The sequence below is a fragment of the Lepus europaeus genome, chromosome 1 (genome assembly GCF_033115175.1).
Source record: "Lepus europaeus isolate LE1 chromosome 1, mLepTim1.pri, whole genome shotgun sequence".
Classification (NCBI taxonomy): Eukaryota; Metazoa; Chordata; class Mammalia; order Lagomorpha; family Leporidae; genus Lepus; species Lepus europaeus.
Window position 1 is genome coordinate 112,837,671 of NC_084827.1, and position 21,137 is coordinate 112,858,807.

The 21,137-nt window shown below is 37.5% G+C and overlaps 1 protein-coding gene across 8 annotated transcripts in view; it reads left to right on the plus strand.

Moving 5' to 3' along the window:
• Positions 1–21,137, plus strand: part of UBR3 (ubiquitin protein ligase E3 component n-recognin 3) — a 225,962-nt gene that overhangs the window by 58,472 nt on the left and 146,353 nt on the right. For all 8 annotated transcript variants that reach the window (XM_062187744.1, XM_062187758.1, XM_062187763.1 and 5 more), the window contains exons 6-10: positions 6,819–6,885; positions 12,261–12,391; positions 14,218–14,446; positions 19,682–19,861; positions 20,438–20,571. In XM_062187744.1, the coding sequence (XP_062043728.1) occupies positions 6,819–6,885; positions 12,261–12,391; positions 14,218–14,446; positions 19,682–19,861; positions 20,438–20,571 (741 nt within the window). The remainder of the gene's footprint in view (positions 1–6,818; positions 6,886–12,260; positions 12,392–14,217; positions 14,447–19,681; positions 19,862–20,437; positions 20,572–21,137) is intronic.

A 21,137-nucleotide genomic window follows, 5' to 3' on the forward strand; every position in this document is an offset into this window, starting at 1 on the left:
CAGGGAGTTAACCTGCTGGCCCCTATAGTAGTATAACATTCTTAACCATTGGCTTGACTGGTATTAAACAATGTTTAACAAAATTTTATTTGCAGCAATACTGATACACACAGAAATTTCTTTCTTTTTTCATTTCTGCTTGTTTTGTAAGTTTTAGTGCCCACATAATGAGGGAGAACATGTGATATTTGTGTTTCTGGGCCTGGCTTATTTCACTCAACATGATGTCCTCCAGTTGTGTCCATTTTACTGCAAAGGATAGAATTTCTTTTTTATAGCTGAGTAATATTCCATCATGTATATACACCACATTTTCTTTGTCCATTCATCTTATGATGGGCATCTTGGTAGATTCTAAATTTTGGCTATTGTGAACAGTGCTGCTAGAAACATGGTGGTGCAGGTATCTCTTTGATACAGTGTGTGCATATCTTTTGGGTATATACCCAGTAGTGGGATTGCTAGATCCTATGTCAAGACTTTTCTAGTTTTTAAAGAAATCTCTGTACTGTTTTTCACAGTGGTTGCACTAATTTACATTCCCACAAACAGTGTGTAAGTGTTATTCTTTGTCCACATCCTTGTCAGCATTTGTTACTCTGTGTTTTGGATTTTAGCCATTGTGACAGGGATGAGGTGATCTCATTATGGTTTTGATTTGCATTTCAATGATGGCTAGTGATATTGAACATTTTTTCATACTTTTTTTCATTTGTATTTCTTATTGAGAACTATCTTTTGAAGTCCTTTGCCCATTTCTCAACTGGGTTGGTTTTTGTTGCCTTTTTTTAAGTTGCTGATATATTCAGGATAATAATCCTTTATTAGATAGGTGGCTTGCAAATGCTTTTTACTATTTTGTTGGATGCCTCTTCACTCTGTTGATTGTTTCCTTTGCTGTGCAAAAGCTTCTGAGTTTGATATACTCCCGTTTATTTAGTTTTGTTTTTGTTGCCTGTAATTTGGAGGTCTAAGAAGTCAGCCCCTATTAGAATGTTGTGAAGTATTTCCCCTGTGTTTTCTTGCAGAAACTTCATAGTCTCAGGTCTTAAATTTGGGTCTTTGATCCATCTTGCGTTGATTTTTGTATATGATGAGAGGTATGGATATAATTTCATTCTTCTACATATATACATCCAGTTTTGCCAGCACAATTTGTTGAAGAGATTATCCTTACCCCACTGTATGGTCAGAGCACTTTTGTCAAAAATCAGTTGGCTGTGTGTTGTTTATGCCATTATCATGCTGTTTTAATACTGTAGCATTGTTGTACACTTTGAAGTCAGGTATTGTGATGCCTCCAGCTTGATTTTTCTTATTTAGGATCCTTTTGGTTATTCTGGGTCTTTTGTGATTCCATATGAATTTTAGGGTTACTTTTTCTAATTCTGTAAGTCATTGGTATTTTGATAGGGATTACATTGAAACTGTAGATTGCTTCAGATAATATAAACATTTTAATGAAGTTGATTCTTCTGATCCATGAGCAAAGAATATTTTCCATTTTTGTGTGTCCTTGGTGATTTCTTCCATCAATGTTTGATAATTTTCATTGTAGAAATCTTTCACTTTTTTGGTTAAATTTATTCCTAAATATTTGATTTTTTTTGCAGCTATTATGAATGGGATTTCTGTTTCTGCGAGTTCATCATTGGTATATATAAAAAGCTACTGATTTTTAAAAAAAATTTTTTTAATTTATTTATTTGAAAATCAGATTTACACAGAGAGAGAATAGGTAGAGAGAGGTCTTCCATCCAATGTTTCACTCCCCAATTTGCTGCAGTGGCCGGAACTGCACCGATCTGAAGCCAAGAGACAGGACCTTCTTCTGGGTCTCCCATGTGGATGCAGGGGCCCAAGGACTTGGGCCATCTTCTACTGCTTTCCCAGGCCATAGCAGAGAGCTGGATAGGAAGAGGAGCAGCTGGGACTAGAACTGGCACCCATATGTGATGCCGGTGCTTCAGGCCAGTGTGTTAACCTGCTGAGCTACAGCACTGGCCCCAGCTACTGCTTTTTGTATGTTTATTTTATAACCTGCAACTTTACTGAATTGGTTTATCAATTCCAACAACTTTTTTGGTGGACTGTTTAGATTGCTCCATATACAATATCCTGTCATCCACAAACATGGATATTATGATTTCCTCTTTTCTAGTTTTGTTGCCCTTTATTTCTTTCTCCTCTTTAATTGCTCTTGATAAAATTTCCAGTACTGTATTGAATAAGAGTGACAGAAGCGGACATCCTTGTCCTAGATCTGAGTGGCAATGCTTTCAGCTTTTTTCTATTCAGTATGATATTGGCTGTTGGTTTGTGATATATAGCTTTTATAATTTTGAGGAATATTCCTTCTATACATGTGGAGGTTTTTTTTTTTATCCTGAAGGGGTGTTGAGTCTTATCAAGTTCCATTTCTGCATCTATTGAGATGACCATATAGTTTTTGTTCTTCATTCTGCTGGTGTATTTATACTATTTATTGATATGTGAATGTTGAACCACCTTGCATTTCTGGGATAAATCCCACATGATTGTGGTGTATGATCTTTTTGATGTGGTTTGGGATTCAGTCTGCTAGTATTTTGTTGAGAATCTTTTTGTCTGTGTTCAGTAAGGATATAAGTCTGTCATTTTCTTGTTGTATCTTTGGTTTTGGTATCAAAGTAATGCTGGCATAATAAAAAGAGTTTGGCAGAGTTCTTTCCTGTTCAATATTTTGGAATCATTTGAAAAGTTTTGGAGTTACTTCCTCTAAATGTTTTGTAGCATTCAGTAGTAAAGTCATCAGATCCCAGACTTTTTCTTGATGGAGGACTTTTGATTACTGCTTCAATCTCATTGTTTGCTATGGATATGTTTAGGTTGTCTGTATCTTTTTCTTCTCTTCTTCTTCTTTTTTTTTGAATTTATTTGACAGGTAGTTATAGAGAAAGAGACAGAGAGAAAGGTCTTCCTTCCATTTGGTTCACTCACCAAATGGCCGTTACGGCCAGCGCTGTGTCGACCTGAAGCCAGGAGCCAGGTGCTTCTTCCCGGTCTCCCATGTAGGTGCAGGGCCCAAGCACTTGGACCATCCTCCAGTGCCCATATGGGATGCCGGCGCACCGCAGCTGGGGGATTAACCAAATGAGCCACGGCGCCGGCCCCTGTCTGCATCTTCTTGATTTAATCTTGGCATGTTACATGAATCCAGGAATTTTTTCCATTTCTACAAGGTTTTCCAATCTATTAATGTATAGTTCATATTTTTTTATGATCCTTTGTATTTCATGGTGTCAGTTGTAATGTCTCCTTTTTTATCTTTAATTTTAAAGATAAATTTTAATTAGCATATAGTTCTTCATATTTTTTTTATGATCCTTTGTATTTCATGGTGTCAGTTGTAATGTCTCCTTTTTTATCTTTAATTTTAAAGATAAATTTTAATTAGCATATAGTTCTTCATATTTTTTTATGATCCTTTGTATTTCATGGTGTCAATTGTAATGTCTCCTTTTTATCTCTAATTTTATTTATCTCATTTTTTTCTCTTTTTTTCTTTATTAGTCTTGCTGTGGCACCAGCACCCTGGGTTCTAGTCCTGGTTGGGGTGCTGGTTCTGTCCCGGTTGCTCCTCTTCCAGGCCAGCTCTCTGCTATGGCCCGGGAAGGCAGTGGAGTATGGCCCAAGTACTAAAGATCTTTGACATCCTTGGTTAAAATTATTGCAAGACATTTAATTCTTTTTTTAGCTGTTGTGAATGGGACTGATCTTGACTAAAATGTGTGGTGGTGAAGATCTTTTCTGGTCATGTATGTTAGGAGTTCTGTGTGCTTCCTCTACTTGGGATCCCTTTCTTCAAATTGGGGAAGTTTTCTGTAATTATTTCACTAGATAGGCCTTCTAGTTATTCTCTCTTTCTACACCTCCAAGAGCTCCTAAGATCTGTATGTTAGGTAGTTTGATAGTGTCCCATAAATTTCCAACAGTGTTTTTAAGTTTTGTAATTATTTTTTTAATCTAAGTTTTCTAAAGATTTTTCTTCTAGTTCAGATAATTTTTCTGCCTCACCAAGTCTATTACATTTTTAATTTGATTTATTCTTCATTTTAATTTCATGGGAGAAATTTTTGTTCATGTCATGTATGGTTTTCTTTAGTTTGTAGATTTGCTTTTTATTGCTTTTGAGTAATCCTATGATTAATTTTTGAATTCCATTTCTGCCATTTGTTCAGTATCTTCGTCTTTACATTCTAATATTGAAATGTTGTTGTGTTCCTTTTGGGGGTGGTCATGGTATCCTCCTTATTCTTATTTCTTGTATTTCTACATTTGTTTTTAGGCATTTGTGAAGTGATTGTGTGTGTGTGTGTGTGTGTGTTTATGATGGCATTTATATTTGAGCTATTCCTCTGTGGCTTAGTAGAATGTCTACACTTTCAGTGAATGCCAAGAGGTGTGTGGTGGGAGTGGCCAGGGAGCTCTGTTGAGTGCTTGGGATAGGCTGAGCATCCAGGGCACCCAAGTTGGGCATGGCAGATCTGAATGCCTAGATGTTAGCCCTTAGTGTGTTATCCACCACCCTATGATCTGCACAGATGATCTGCACAGTCTTCACTGAGAGCACGGTTCCCACTGCAATGACCTGCTGTAGGCAACCAAGGAGCTCTGAGTGTATGGAGCTGCACCCAGTGGTTGCCCAGAGAACCTGCTACACACTGCACCTTTTCATGTAAGCACTCATTCCCCACAGCCTCAGCACACAAGGCTTCTGCAGTCACTGGGTGCACAGGTTTCTCTCAGTCACACACACTGGACAGTGCACAGCCTGTCCAGTCATTAGAGAGGCAGATGTTCCCTGAGACAGCTCCACCTAGGTGTCTTGCTCCTGGGAGCTTGTGGGCGTCTCACCGTCCTACATGGTTGGTCGCACAGACACCTCCCAGCCAGTCTCAGATTGGATTGTTCCCTCTGCTAGAATCTCTGGATCACATGTGTACATAAGAGCCACTGGCCGAATGTTTTTCTCTCCCCTCTGCTGCTAGTACTCCCGAGAAGATGATGTCTTATCATATCCCTTTGCCATGCCCAGACACAAAGTCTTCTGCAGCTTCCGCCCAATCCCAAATGGCTCCCGCCCTTTCTCAGCCCAGCAGCAGTCGCTGTTCTGGGGAATTGGGGCAATATAAATGTGCCCCTCGACTTCCACTTGGTCCGCTGGTGACTGGTAGTGACTGCTAGCTCCCAGGGCTCCTGTCCAAATTCAAGCCGTGCTCCCCCTCTGGTTATATCACCATGGGTTGCTATAGTCTGGTCTCACCTCCATCTCCAAGCTGCCTCCTGCTCTGGCTCTTGACTGCTGCAGTTGTGTTTGTGATTGTGTTCGTGCTGCATGTCTGCACCTTCCACACAGGTCCATGGCCTTCCTCTTCCTCTTATAGTATTTCCAATGCACTTTTCTCTCCTATTCTCTCCTGCGAGTGCACTTACCACATTTTTTTTTTTTTTTTAACTGTTCATCCCTATCCTATCACAGTATATTGTGTCCTAATCTGCCATCTTGGAATCTTTATTATTATTATTTTTTTGATTATAAACTTCAACTTTTGATATGTTGCGTTTATTTGATTTCTAGTTTTAGTTCTATCTTGGACTTTTCAAAGCCTGTACTTTATTCATGGTTTTCAAAATCTTCCCTCCTTTCCTTTCTTCCTGTGATAAATACTCTATCTTCTGTAGCTTCTTTGCATTTGATATTGTGTAATAAGGTTAGAAGATCTTTATTTTGGCATTTTTGAGGTGTTTAAGAGTCATCCATTAGAAGTACAAATTAAGTTAATAAGCTCTTGTATTTCAGTACTAAAGAATATTTCATCATTTATTTATTTATGTATTTATTTTTAAAGCTTTTATTTAATGAGTGCAAATTTTATTGGTACAACTTTAGGAATATAGTGGTTCTTCCCCCCATACCCACCCTTCCACCCCTACTCCCATTCCACCCCCTACTCCCTCTCCCATCCCATTCTTCATTAAGATACATTTTTAATTCACTTTATATACAGAGTACCAACTCTATACTAAGTAAAGATTTCAACAGTTTGCTCCCCCCTGCACACAATGTACAAAGTACTGTTTTAGAACAAGTTTTGCAGTTAATTCTCATAGTACAACTCATTGAGGACAGAAGTCCTACTTGGGGAGTAAGTGCACAGTGACTTCTGTTGTTAATTTAACAATGAACACTCTTATTTATGATGTTAGTGATCACCTGAGGCTCTTGCCATGAGCTGCCAAGGCTATGGAAGCCTTTTGTGACCACAAACTGTTAGTATTTAGACAAGGCTGTGAGCAAAGTGGAAGTTCTCTCCTCCCTTCAGAGAAAAGTACATCCTTCTTTGATGGCCCCTTCTTCCCTCTGGGGCCTCACTAACAGAGATTCTTCATGTAGGATATTTTTTGCCACAGTGTCTTGGCTTTCCATGCTTGAACTACTCTCATGGGCTTTTCAGCCACATCCGAATGCCTTAAGTGCTAACTCTGAGGTCAGAGTTTTACTTTACGTGATTGTCATTCTCTGAGTCTGCTGTGTGGCCTGCTTCCCATGTTGGACATTCCCTCCTTTTTAATTGTATCATTTCCAGGCACTTATTCATCATATATTTAAATAAAACTAGCAGCATTAAAAAGATACAGCAAATACATAAAAATAAAACGTTTAGTATGAAAACATACATATATTATGTTCAGCATAATTTATAAGCATTTATATTTATATAAAGCATATATTTTTGAATATGAGTATATAGAATACTAATTTTGTTTTCCTCCAGGAGGATCAGGATGGAAGTCAAGGTCTGGGCAAGAGAAAAAGAGTAAAGCTAAGCAGTGGTACCAAAGGTATTTATATTCTGTTTTTTTCTTGAATATAATGCTCTAAAAATGCAATACTCCAAAATAATTCTTTTTTTTTTTTTTTTTTTTTTTGACAGGCAGAGTGGATAGTGAGAGAGAGACAGACAGAAAGAAAGATCTTCCTTTTTGCCATTGGTTCACCCTCCAATGGCCACTGTGGCTGGCTCATCTCGCTGATCTGAAGCCAGGAGCCAGGAGCCAGGTGCATCTCCTGTTTTCCCATGCGGGTGCAGGGCCCAGGACTTGGGCCATCCTCCACTGCCTTCCCGGGCCATAGCAGAGAGCTGGCCTGGAAGAGGGGCAACCGGGATAGAATCCGGCACCCCAACTGGGACTAGAACCCGGTGTGCTGGTGCCGCAAGGCAGAGGATTAGCCTGTTAAGCCATGGCGCCGGCCCAAAATAATTCTTCATTAAGAATATTTGAGGCTGGTGCCATGGCTTAATAGGCTAATCCTCTGCCTGCGGCGCCAGCACCCTGGGTTCTAGTCCCGGTCAGGGCGCCGGATTCTGTCCTGGTTGCCCTTCTTCCAGGCCAGCTCTCTGCTATGGCCCGGGAAGGCAGTGAAGGATGGCCCAAGTCCTTGGGCCCTGCACCCGCATGGGAAAACAGGAGATGCACCTGGCTCCTGGCTTCAGATCAGCGCGGTGCGCCGGCCGCAGCAGCCATTGGAGGGTGAACCAACGGCAAAAGGAAGACCTTTCTCTCTGTCTCTTTCTCTCTCACTGTCCACTCTGCCTGTCAAAAAAATAAATAAATAAATAAATAAAAAGAGAACATGTGAGTGGTGAGTTATATTAAAATCAAAACTGAAAGGAGAGAGTTGTTTTATTAGATTTTAGCTAACGATGGAGAAAGTGTTGTTAGGTAGAGGTTATAGGGACCTCAAAAGCAAATAAAACTCATACTGTTGGGATTTTGTTTGTTTCAGAAAAAAGTATACATTATTGTGTTTGAGCTCAAAAGAAGTAGGCATTTTAATTGGTTGTTTGATTTAGATCCATTATTTCCAATGTAATGTTTTATTTGGTTTACAGCCTCTGTTAATCTGGAGTATCCAGTTTCTAGAGTGAAAAAGGAGCATTGGCTGGTGGGTAGAGCAGGGGGAGAGAATCAGAGTAAACAAGAGTGAATAGCCTGTAACACCATAAAGGGCTCTGTAAGAACCCCTGTTTGTACATATTTGTTCCAAGGGAGAAATAGATATGACTGTAGTGAGGGAGTAGATTAATAATAATGAGTAGTATTTATTTATTTTTAAAAATATTTATTTATTTTTTGAAAGTTAGACAGATATCTTCCATCCATTGGTTCATTCCCTAGATGGCTGCAATGGCCAGCACTGGGCTAGTCCAAAGCCAAGAGCCCAGAACTTCTTCCAGATTTCTCACTTGGGTGCAGGGGCCAAAGCCCCTTGGGCCATCTGCTACTGCTTTCCCAGGCCATTAATAGGCAGCTGGATTGGGAGTGGAGCAGCTGGCTCTCATACTGGTGCCCATATGGTATGCTGGTGTGGCAGACAGTGACCCAGCTCACTACGCCATAGTGTCGGCCCTGAGTAGTATTTATTGAGCCTTTTGTATGTGCTGGACATAGGACTAGACACTTCACATGTCTTATTTCATCTAGTTCTCAGATTAACCATATGATGCAGGTTTTATTGTTTTTACCATGTTACGAATCAGGAAATCTAGAGACCACAGCTAATGTGAGGTCGGTCCTCAGCTGCAGTTGCAGAGATGGAGCTTGACCTTTCCTAGCAGCTTTTCAGGAGCACTTGTTACTGTTGGGAGCTTGTGCTTTGGATTTTTTTACCATGGATTTCTAAACATTTATGGAGTCCATTTTCTGAGTTAATGTCGTCTATTAAAGAGTTTCTAGAGGTTAAACTACTATTTTGATGAAAAGAACATTCTTATTTCTGCTGCTGGTTAAGTTTTATCTTGTGGGATTTCTAGGGCTGCCTGCAGATAAACCACATAGTCACTTTTTTTTTTTAAAGATTTATTTATTTATTTGAAAGAGTTACACAGAGAGAGAAGGAGAGGCAGAGAGAGAGAGAGAGAGAGACAGAGAGAGACAGAGAGAGAAACAGAGAGAGAAAGATATCTTCCATCTTCTGGTTCACTCTCCAGTTGGCTGCAGGGCCAGAGCTACGCCGATCCAAAGCTAGGAGCCAGGAGCCAGGACTTTCTCTGGGTCTTCCCGCACAAGTGCAGGGGCCCAAGGACTTGGGCCATCTTCCACTGCTTTCCCAGGCCACAGCAGAGAGCTGGATCAGAAGTGGAGCAGCCGGGACCCGAACTGACGCCCATATGGGATGCCGGTGCCACAGGCGGAGGCTTTACTGGCTACACCACAGCGCTAGTCCCCACAGTCACTTTCAGAAATTTCCTTTTACAATTTATCTTAAGATAATTTAGGTATTGTTAAAAGTCATGACAAGATTTAAAGGTAAATCGTCATTCGGAAATAATCGAGGCATTTCTAACCACATTTCCATAACTTTACACATAAAGTATATAGCAATGCTTTACAATCTTGGGAGACTGATATATAATAAAAACAGTAATAAAGAAATTGCTTTTTTTTTCTTCTGAAGATAAAAAATTGAATTCTGCAAACCACAGCAATTCTTTTAAAAGAAGCCACAACTTTTCTGATGCTTTCGTATTAATTTATTGACTTAAAACGAAGTTAATGTGTCTTTCCTTTTAAGTTCTTAAAGATTAGTAATAATTATGATGGCTTTAGGCTTCTCCTTTTACTAATTAATTCAAGTTTAGAGTTGTAATTGGATTCTAACATTAATAGCACTAGTTTTGTTCAGCTTTGTAAATATGTTAAGCACTTACCTATTTTCTATGGTTAATTTGAACATTTTCAATTATGTTTGTGCTAAGTGAATTGTAAGATTAAGTTAGATATGGGGCCAGCGCTGTGGCTCAGTGGGTTAACGCCCTGGCCTGAAGTGCCGGCATCTCATATGGTCACTGGTTCTAGTCCTGGATGTTCCTCTTCCAATCCAGCTCTCTGCTATGGTCTGGGAAAGCAGGAGATGGCTCAAGTCCTTGGGGCCCTGTATCTACATGGGAGACCTGGAGGAAGCTCCTGGCTCCTGGCTTCGGATCAGCACAGCTCCAGCTGTTGCAGCCAATTGTGTGTGTGTGTGTGTGTATGTGTATATATCTCCCTTCTCTGTGTAACTCTGACTTTCAAATAAATAAATAAATCTTTAAAAATATTAAATTAGGTACAACAGTGTGCTGTGGATTATATTCTAATTATACTTCTGTAATCCTCTGTGGCACTATTTTTATGTATACCTTTGCACATATTTTATCTCATTTCTTGCAAGCCTGGTTTATTTGTTTTTAAATCATTGCCATGTCCTTGGAATGATTTATTTTACAAGGAAGAGATTTGTGTTTTGGAAGTAGAAAATTTTGAGATTTGAAAAGTAATTAATTTTCAATAAAATAATTGTACATAAATGTTAACCTCTATTACATATTGCTTATACTGATAGTACAACTGAAATAGAAGTTAGGAGATTGGGATATACTTTTGCCTCTCTGTAGTTAAAATCCTAGTATTTCTAACAAATATAGGATTTTTGGGGGCCATTTTCATACTTTGGTATTAATAAAATGGGTTAAAGTTATATCTAATAAAAACTGATAAGTCTTAGTAAACTCAGTAGCTTTTATATTTGTAAAATAATTAAGATGGCATATTGTTACCTCTTTTAGGCCTGTTCTCTGAGATGTGATATGAACCCAAATTCAATAATAACCACTGTGTAACTGGGATACTAGGGTTAATTAAAAGTCTACAAGGCTGCCAGCAAGACATCTTAACTGTAACATATTTTGATGTGTGTGACACTTTTTTCAAAACTCTTCTCTGACTTTAGCTTCTACTTAAGCAGTGTCACAGAGCCAATCTGTTCATAGTTGATATTTGTTGTATCTTTTGATGTTTTGTATGGAGCTGATGGTGCAAGGCAGTATCTCAAGATCATTTCTTCAGACAAAGCCTCAGATCAGAAATTTCCAGTTAATTTTCTGGGAATAAAAGAGAAATTATGAGAAAGTGAGAGAAAGAGATAGCAAAAGTGTTAAAAATATCTAGTTTGTCATGTAAATGTTAACTTCTGTTAACCAAGTATGACGAGGATGCAGAGATTTGGGAGAGACAGCCTAGCCCTCAAGAGTGGTGCGTGGTCTTAGAAACAGGCTTTGCAGGGGATAATGCTATCTTCCTTTGAATACCTTTGTTCAGAAGGGGCATCCATTTCCTCTTCCCTTATACATAAAGGCAACGTGTAGAATCCAATGCAAGTAAATAGATCTTAAACTCTATACTTTTTCTGGGATAGTTTTACCAGAAAACAGTAAATCCTTATATATAGTAGAGTGAGCAGGCATTTGTAATTTTCTCTAGTAAAGTTACTATTTTATTTATTAGGGATACTTTTAAAGATATAGATAAATTATCTGCCCCATTTTCTGGAAGTCAAAATTTTAAATATCTAGGTAAGTTTATTTTATTATATGCTTAGTGGCATTTATTTTAGTTTAAAATTACTGTCTTAGATTGACTAACATGAATATTGTTTTTGAAGAAAAATATTTTGAATCCTAAAAGTTTTAGATAAATGGCTTTGTTTAAGAACAAGTAATCATTTTTTAGTAATTACTTTAAAATATAAGGATTAAATGTTTTAATTTTTATTCTGTGAAAATTATAAAAAGCTAGCTTCTTTTTTTAAAAAAAAATTTATTTATTTATTTGAAAGAGTTACACAGAGAAAGGGAGACACACAGAGAGAAACCTTCCACAGAGAAATCTGCTGGTTCACTCCCCAAATGTCCAAAACAGCTGGAGCTGGGCCAGGCCAAAGCCAGGAGTCAGGTGCTTCATTTTATCTCCCACATAAATGTCAGGGACCCAAGTACTTGGGACATCTTCTGTTCTTCTCCAGGTCTTTAGCAGGGAGCAAGATCAGAAGTGGAGCAGCTGGGACTTGAACTGGCACTTGTATGGGATGATGGCATCACAGACAGTAGCTTTACCCACTACACCACAACACTGGCCCACAAACCTAGTTTCTTAATGTCAGAATTGTCATTGCATTATTGCAAGGGTATCCTTAAGTTTTAGAAACATTCAGTTATTTATGGGTTATTAATTATAGTAAGATTTAAAAGAGATGTGCAGGTAGTCATTTGGGGGATGAACCAACGGAAGGAAAACCTTTCTGTCACTGTCTATAACTCTACCTGTCCAAAAAAAAAAAAAAAGAGATGTGCAGGTGGTTAAATCATGAACTGATAACTTTCCTTTTTCTTATGCAGATCAATCCATCATGGATGTTTTGAAACATAAAAGCTTCTTAGAAGAGCTGTTGTTTTGGACAATAAAGTATGAATTCCCCCAGAAGATGGTAACTTTCTTACTTAACATGCTTCCAGATCAAGAGTATAAGGTATCTATATTTTTTTGTTCCTTTCTGAAATTTGCTTCTTCTTCTTCTTTTTTTTTTTTTTTTTTGCTTCTTCATTACTAGACTAAAATTTTTTTAAAAAATTTAATTTGAGAAGCAGACACACACAGATATACATTCAGAGTAACAAGAACACAGAGAGAGACAGAGACAGAGAAATGGAGACAGATAGATAGAATTCCCATATGCAGGTGTGTTCCCCAAATACCTGCAACAACTGGGGCAGAGTCAGGGCTGAAGCCAGGAGCTGGGAACTCAATTCATGTCTCCCATGTGAGTGGCAAGAACCCAATTACTTGAGCCATCAGTACTGCCTCCGGTATCTGCACTGGCAGGAAGCTGGAGCTGGAAACTAATCCCACACATTCTGATGTGTGACATAGTAGTCTTAACTGCTAGACTAAATGCCCACTTCTTTTACTAGATCTTTTTGATGTATTTCTCAGCTGAGAATTGACACAACACTATGAACAAACATTGACTTCTCTTGCTAACACATTCTGCCCCAAAAGCATAGTATTTTTGTTTTAAGGAAAAGTAGCATTACCAAAGAGTTTCCTTTCTGCATGGAACTTGGTCAGAGGGAATGCTAGAAACAAACATTAAAAACAGAATTACAGGGTGGTTAGCATGGCAGTTAAGATGTCTGCATCCCACATCAGAATACCAGGGTTTGATTCCTGGTTGTAGCATCCTGACAGTGTTAGACCCTGGGATGCAGTTCTGTTAACTTAAGTAATTTGGTTCCTGCCACACACATACATGGGGGATGTGGCTAATGCTCTTGGTTCTTGGCTTTTGTCCTGGCCCAGTCCTAGCTGTTGTGAGTGTTTGAGAGAGTGAACCAGTGGATAGGAGCACTCTCTGTCTCTGCTTCTCAAAACAAACAAAAGTGAAACATAATTGTGGTTATAAATAAATATGTGGTTACAAATTATTCTAAGTCTACTGAAGGAGAGGTACAAGATGCTATGAGAATATTTAAAAGGGACAACTGAGTTTAGATTGTTGGGATTAGGCATGGGAAAAGCATTAAAAGCTGCTGGATATAATAATTGAAGAGAGAATAGTTACAGACTCATATGAAAATGTAGGTAGATGAAGTTTCTAGTTTGAGGATCTGGACCCACCAGTTACCATCATATGGTTGTGGCAAAGTTATATAGATCAGTATTTGAAAAGAAAATGAAGTATACAATAGTTCTTATGGTATAGATTAGGAAATACACTTTTTAAATGGTGCTTTTGTGTGTCTTTATATCTGCTTAAAAACAACAGAGGAAATGTACATGTTACACAAGAAGGGAATAAGAGTAAATATAAGTAGTAATGCAGAACATGGAATCAGATTTGTGGTCAGCTTTCTGATCAAAGGAGAAGGTGTTTCTTTTGGAATAATCAAATTGACAATCTTGTTTAGTTTTTAAAATCTTCTTTGATGTTATGTAGCTGAGTCTTTAGATTTTGTTGTTTGAGTAGCTAGCAGTAAATAAAGACCTTACTTTAGTAAGTAGATAGATTTGTGAGTGAGGTGCAGTTTTATATTCTATAGTATTTGTAATTTCCTTAAAATGTTAATAATTTAAGATGCCTATTAAAATTTTGTAACTTTCAAAATATTTTACTAACATTCCAGAAAAGGGAAAATATTACTTAAGACTACAATATAAATATTGAAATTAATTTTGAGATTACCTTAAGCATCCTTACAAGTTAGTAATGGAATTAAAATACAAATATAATATATTGAAAAATATTTAAATTCAGCATGAAGCTAATGTTTTTTTTATATTTAAAAAATTTTACAGGTTGCTTTTACGAAAACTTTTGTTCAGCATTATGCTTTCATTATGAAAACACTGAAGAAAAGTCATGAATCAGATACAATGTCTAACAGAATTGTGCATATTAGTGTTCAGTTGTTCAGCAATGAGGAGCTAGCCAGACAGGTAACAGAAGAATGTCAGCTCCTGGATATTATGGTCACTGTGCTATTATACATGATGGAAAGTTGCCTTATTAAAAGTGAGCTACAAGGTAAACTCAGAATTATATTCACTAGTTCTATTAATAATATGCTTGGTAAAACTAGCCTTGCAAATACCCAATATGCTTAAAAATAGCTTAAATGTAATACAATTTGTTTGATATATTTTTGAAAATTTCCAGCAACATTTAAAGAAAAGTTTATAATGTTTATAATAATTTTATTATTTACAAAGAACTGTCAACACTTTACTGTATTTCTTTTTGTGTGATGTGACTATATTTATAAAAATAAATACATACTTTAGAAATGTTACCATAGTATGTATGTCAAAAACATGCATTTTGTTAATTGCAGGTACTAATGTCACATAGGTATATCGTAATTTTTAAGCTATATTCTTACTAGATGTGTTTTTTATTTTTTTAAATTAGAAATGTTTTGTTATTAGTCTTAGACATTTCTGTGTGTATATATTTTGATAACTTAAAAATTGGAGTAAATCTGGCCTTTTCTATGTTTCCTTAGTAATAACTTTTATTTTCTTCTTTTTGCCTATTATATGGTTTATAGTCCTCAGTGTTCCATAAGTTTCTGTACATGTTTCTTTTCTCATTTCTCTGTGATCTTTCATCTTTACCTCTTAAACTTTTGTTTCCTTTTGAATTTCCACATAAATTTAATTAATTTATATTATTTAAGTATTTTCTATGTACCAGGCACTCTGTTGAATGCTATTAATAAGCTTTCTCACTTAAGCTTCTGAAAACCCCTCTGAGATTGGCATTATTGTTATCCTCATTTCAAAGATGAGTACATTGATGCTTAGGACAGTTAAGCCATTGACTGTAGATTATACAGTTAGTAAATGAAAGACAGCTCCAAGAAGGCTTTCTTGTCTCCTGATCACAACAACCTTTTTTCTTAACCATGACATCCAGGCCACATTGATAGGTCTGTGTCTGTGTCTTGTTAACCCCTGGAGCTAAACATTAACAATATCAACAATCTAGTCTTAGGATCTTTCTACTCTGAGGAGGAGAGATCTTATAGTTGAGCCTTGCTTTTACTATTGTTTCCTTGTGCCTATGACTCCTGTTTTCTCATTATACTGACTTTTCAGATGTGACACCATAGCTTGAAAATTGATGGCTGCTATGTTATAATAGCTAGCTGATTAATATAGCTGCTGTCTTTTGAGTACTCACCATATGCCTTCCTTTTTTCTTTGTACTTAATTTGCATTATCTTATTTACCTGTCAATAATTTTGTGAAGTCTGCTGTGGCTTAGAGAGTTGAAATCAATGATCTATGGGCTTAAAGCTCTAAAAGCTCATACTCATTTTTACCCATTATGTGACATTGATTTCCTACTGTATGCATAATAGGAGCATATATACATTGTTTAAATTAATAAAAAAACTTTTTTTGAGAGGTAACTCCCATCCTCTGGTTCATTCCCCAAATGCTTACAACAGCTGGAACTGGGCCAGGCTGAGTTTGGAGACTGGAAACTCAGTCTTGATCTCCCATTTAGGTGGCAGGGGACTCATGATGTATTTGAGCCATCACCTGCTGCCTCCCAGGTTGGGTAATAGCAGGAAGCTAGAATTGAGAGGGGAGCCAGGACTCCAACCCAGGTACTTTGGTATGGCATGTGGGGGCTTCCCACGCAGCATCTTCAGTTCTAGGCCAAATGTCTGCCCCTTTCTTTACTTTTTAAAAGGGAAATTTAAAAACTTTGTAACTTTATATAATATGACATTTTCTTTCTTAGAGATATGGCTATATACATTGCTTTTTCAGTTTTCTTTTTTGAAACAGTTATTCATCTGATCAATACTATTCTTATATAGAATATATATTTAGAGAAAGCCTTCTCAAGTGTTTTTAACTTACAAACCTAAGGATTTAAAATTTAGAAATATCTGATCTTTTGAAAAGTATCTGGAGTCTCTTTTCTTGACTGAAGTGATTTAGTTGTGCTTGTTATATATGGTTTACACTTGATCTTTGAGGAAGAATGTTTGGGAAAAAGATGTGTATGAATCTACCTTCTGTTATTTATTTATTTATTTTTTTGACAGGCAGAGTGGACAGTGAGAGAGACAGAAAGGTCTTCCTTTTTGCCGTTGGTTCACCCTCCAATGGCTGCCACGGTTGGTGCGCTGCAGCCGGCGCACCGCGCTGATCCGATGGCAGGAGCCAGGGGCTTCTTCTGGTCTCCCATGGGGTGCAGGGCCCAAGGACTTGGGCCATCCTCCACTGCACTCCCTGGCCACAGCAGAGAGCTGGCCTGGAAGAGGGGCAACCGGGACAGAATCTGGCGCCCCAACCGGGACTAGAACCCGGTGTGCCGGCGCCGCAAGGCGGAGGATTAGCCTAGTGAGCCGCGGCGCCGGCTACCTTCTGTTATTTTTCATAGCCACTTTCCAGAGAAAGTTTTTATATTTATATCCTGACTTTTGGTCCTTTGTTGACCTACCTCAGTTAGCCTATCTATCTAGTGTCTGCTTCCATCCTTCTGTTGAAATTACCCTCTACAAAATTGTCTGACTCAAGTGACCACATGCCCTACTGTTTCCAGAACAGCCACAAGTTACGCTGTTGTCCTTTTTCACTCATAAAGTATTTGTTTATATGATAAGTTACATCATCCTCCTTTCCATCACCTACACTGTGAAGAAACCAGTAGCTATGCTTAGGACTTCTCTTTCAGTATCATTTCACACTGTTGATTCTCTGCTCTTTCTGTGGCCTAGCATTCTTCTCTGCTTTTCCTAACAATATTGGTATTTCTTGACACATGGTTTTGGTGGTTCCCATTTTTTTCTGAAATGATATTACTTTGTGTCAGTTGTTTTCTAAATATACTTCCCTTCTAATGCAGTTAGTCTTCTCTGGGCATTTTTATGCAGATTGAAGTTGGCATATGCTGAATTATTGTAGATAACATTACTAAGATCTTTAAATGTATGTTTTTGCTAGCATTAAATCATATTATCTCCAAGACAAGATCTATGATTATCTTTAGCTTTCTTCAAACTTTGCCATGTTTTTTCCTCCTTGATTAGTAGTATAACATTTCATTATATTTATTTCTTCCATTTTTTAAAAATAAGATTATTTTATTTAAAAGGCAGTGTTAGAGAAGGAAAGAGAGAGAGAGGTCTTCCATCCTCTGATTTACTTTCCAAATGGCCACAATGGCCGGAACTGAGCAGATCTGAAACCAGGAGCCTGGAGCTTCTTCTGGGTCTCCCATGCGAGTGCAAGGATACAAGGACTTGGACCGTCTTCCACTGCGTTCCCAGACCATAGCAGAGAGCTGGATTGGAAAGAGAGCAGCTGGAACTCGAACCGGCGCCCATGTGGGATGCTGGCCCTGCAGGTGGCAGCATTATCCACTATGTTACAGCACCAGCCCCTCTTTAACTCTTTTTCTTGGCACTTATTTTATTAGTTCATGTAACTTTTGATTTAAATTTTATAATTATGATAAAAAGAACAATGATCATGAATAGAAATAATGAATAAAGGGGCTGGCACTGTGGCGTAATGGGTAAAGCTGCCACCTGCAGTGCTGGCATCCCACATGGGCGCTGGTTTGAGTCATGGCTGCTCCACTTCTAATCCAGCTCTCTGATATGGCCTGGGAAAGCAGTAGAAGATGGCCCAAGTCCTTGGGCCCCTGCATCCACATGGGAGACCCAGAAGAAGCTCCTGGCTCCTGGCTTCAGATCTGCGCAGCTCCGGCTGTTGCGGCCATTGGGGAGTGAACTATCGGATGGAAGACCTCTCTCTCTCTCTCTCTCTCTCTCTCTGCCTCTCCTTCTCTCTCTGTGTAACTCTCTGACTTTGAAGTAAATAAAAAAAAGAAATAATGAATGGACTTTGGGTCATCACATGCCATAGCTCCGCTAGCCTACTAGCCTTGAGCATTCCATGTATTATAGATGAAGGTATGTTTGGTTCAGTAAGTTAAGTTAGGATAAGTTAAGAGAGTTAGTGGCAGCTAGCTAGTGGTACAGCTGGTAAAGTCACTGCCTGCAGTGCCAGCATATGAGCACTGGTTCACGTTTCGGCTGTTCCAATTCCGATCTAGCTCTCTGCTATGGCCTGGGAAAGCAGTAGAAGATGGCCTAAGTCCTTGGGTTCCTGTACCCGCGTGGGAGACTCGAAAGAAGCTCCTGGCACCTGGCTTCAGATTGGTCCAGCTCTGGCTGATGAGGCCATTTGGGGAGTGAACCAGCAGATGGAAGACCTCCGCTTCTGCCTCTGCCTCTCCGTAGCTCTGCCTTTCAAATAAATAATAATAAATAAGTATTAAAAAGAGAGAGAGCTAGAGGCTGACACTTTGGTGTAGCAGGTAAAAGCTGCCACCTGCAATGCCAGTATCCCATATGGGCCCGTGTTTGATCTCTGGATGTTCCACTTCTGATTCAGCTCCCTGCTTTGCACCTGGGAAATCAATGGAAGTTGGCCTAATGCTTGGCCCCCCTGCACCCATGTAGGAGACCCAGAGGAAGCTCCTGGCTCCTGGCTTTGGCCTGGCCCAGCCCCAGCTGTTGTGACCATCTGGGGATTGAACCAACAAGTAGAAGATCTTTCTCCCTTTCTTTCTGTAACTCTGCTTTCCAAATAAATAAAAAGAAATCTTTTTTTTTTAAACTTGAGAGCTAATGCTTAAATATAATAATAAAGATTTAGTATGAGCCTATTTTCCTCCCCAACAGTATATTTAAACTTAGAGGATTTTCTTTAAGAAGTTTATGTATACTTTTGTTCTTTAGTCTTTGAAATATTTTTAAAGTATTGTATTTATCTTTTTGAGTAGAAGAAAGCAATTAGATATATAGCACTTAAATTCATTCAACTTTTATTGATAGAGTGGAAGAAAATTAGAGGTAAAAGTCTTATTACCTGGAACTGAAAATATTACATTATATTCTTAGAATCAAGAAAATATGGTTTTGTAAAGATAGCTAGCTCAGCATCATGTAATATATTGGACATGTAGTTTTCATATAAGGATGTGCTAAGTGACTTATGTTAATATATAATTTAATTTCTTTAAAGTAATAAATCTTTTTCTATTTCAAAGATGAGGAAATTGATTCACAGAGTCTAAATAATATGCTTAAAGCTGTAGGTATTATATGGAAGATTGGGATTTGAATTTAGGTATCTCTGCTTCTACAATATACAATATCCTATGTCATTGATAGAGTTTTTTTTTAAAAACACATATTATTTATTTTTGGGCTGTGTGTGTCTTTTTTAGATGAAGAAAATAGTTTACATGTGGTAGTGAACTGTGGAGAAGCATTACTGAAGAATAATACTTACTGGCCTCTCGTTAGTGACTTTATTAATATTCTTTCTCATCAAAGTGTGGCTAAGAGATTTTTGGAGGACCATGGTTTATTAGTTACATGGATGAACTTTGTATCTTTCTTTCAAGGTATGAATTTTACCTTTGTTGCTATTTTTTTCCTTTTGGTTTTTAAAATACCTAATGCCAAACTACTAAATATTAGAATATAGCACATCATTCAGATTATACATGAAATTTTTCATTATTTTAATAACTTATTATTTGTATACACTTTAATGATAAATTTTTCATGAAAACCTATAAAGGAGTTTAGGAAAATATAAAATTATTAAAAAGGAAACAGTAATATAATTTTTAAAAAACATTTAACATGACTAATCTAGAAATGTGAAGCCTATTTTCTAAGAATCATAACACTTTCATAAAAATATAAACTAGCATCAGTTGAAATTATTTTGATTTTCATTTTTAAAGATACTCAATCATAAAAGGGATAATTCAAAGTGTTTTTAAGGCAATCCAGTTTGTAAGAAGTTCTAAAGACTTATTTCATTTTTAATAATTTATTTATCTACATATATGTCTTTTGTCTCATTTGTTTGCATAAAAATGTACTTGGTACTGGGAAATGGTTTACTTGATTTTTATTCCGTTCACTTGCTTTCATTTTCTAAGGTTTGTATCTGCTTTACTTTTTGTAAGGTATGAATTTAAATAAGCGAGAACTAAATGAGCATGTGGAGTTTGAATCTCAGACCTACTATGCTGCCTTTGCTGCTGAACTTGAGGCCTGTGCACAGCCCATGTGGGGGCTGTTATCACATTGTAAAGTTAGGGTATGTTGAAAAGTTTTTGGTTAATTTCTATGTTTATGTTTAAAAGAATTGAGAAAATATTTGAAATATTGGTGTGTTTACTTACATGTAATATACAATGTTTAATTCTCTTTCAAATTGAATTCAGCTTTGTGAAAGCTGACCTGGTAAGTTGACAGCCATTTATATTACTAGATATTCCCAGCGTGTCCCTATTTTGAATAGTCTTTGAAACTTTGTTAAGTTTTCACAGTTAAATTTGTTGTTTCATTTTATCCATTATTATCTGCTTAATGCTTTTTGTCTGCCAAGATATGTTTTGGAAACATATCAACAGACTTGGTTATGAGTTGATTGTGGGTTATTGATGAGGAGGAAAGAGAGACTTGTGGGTAACTTTGGTTGGTGGTAATATTTACAGAGGCGGAAAAAACTGATAACGTAAGCTAATGAAGATAATGTCAAGGAAGAATCATCAGGACATGGAGATGAGCAGGAAAGTAGAAGTCAAGAAGGAATGTAATACTTAGCTTTATAAACAGGACTTCGGCTTTATAAACAGGGCACAGGGAATTTTTTAAAAAGGT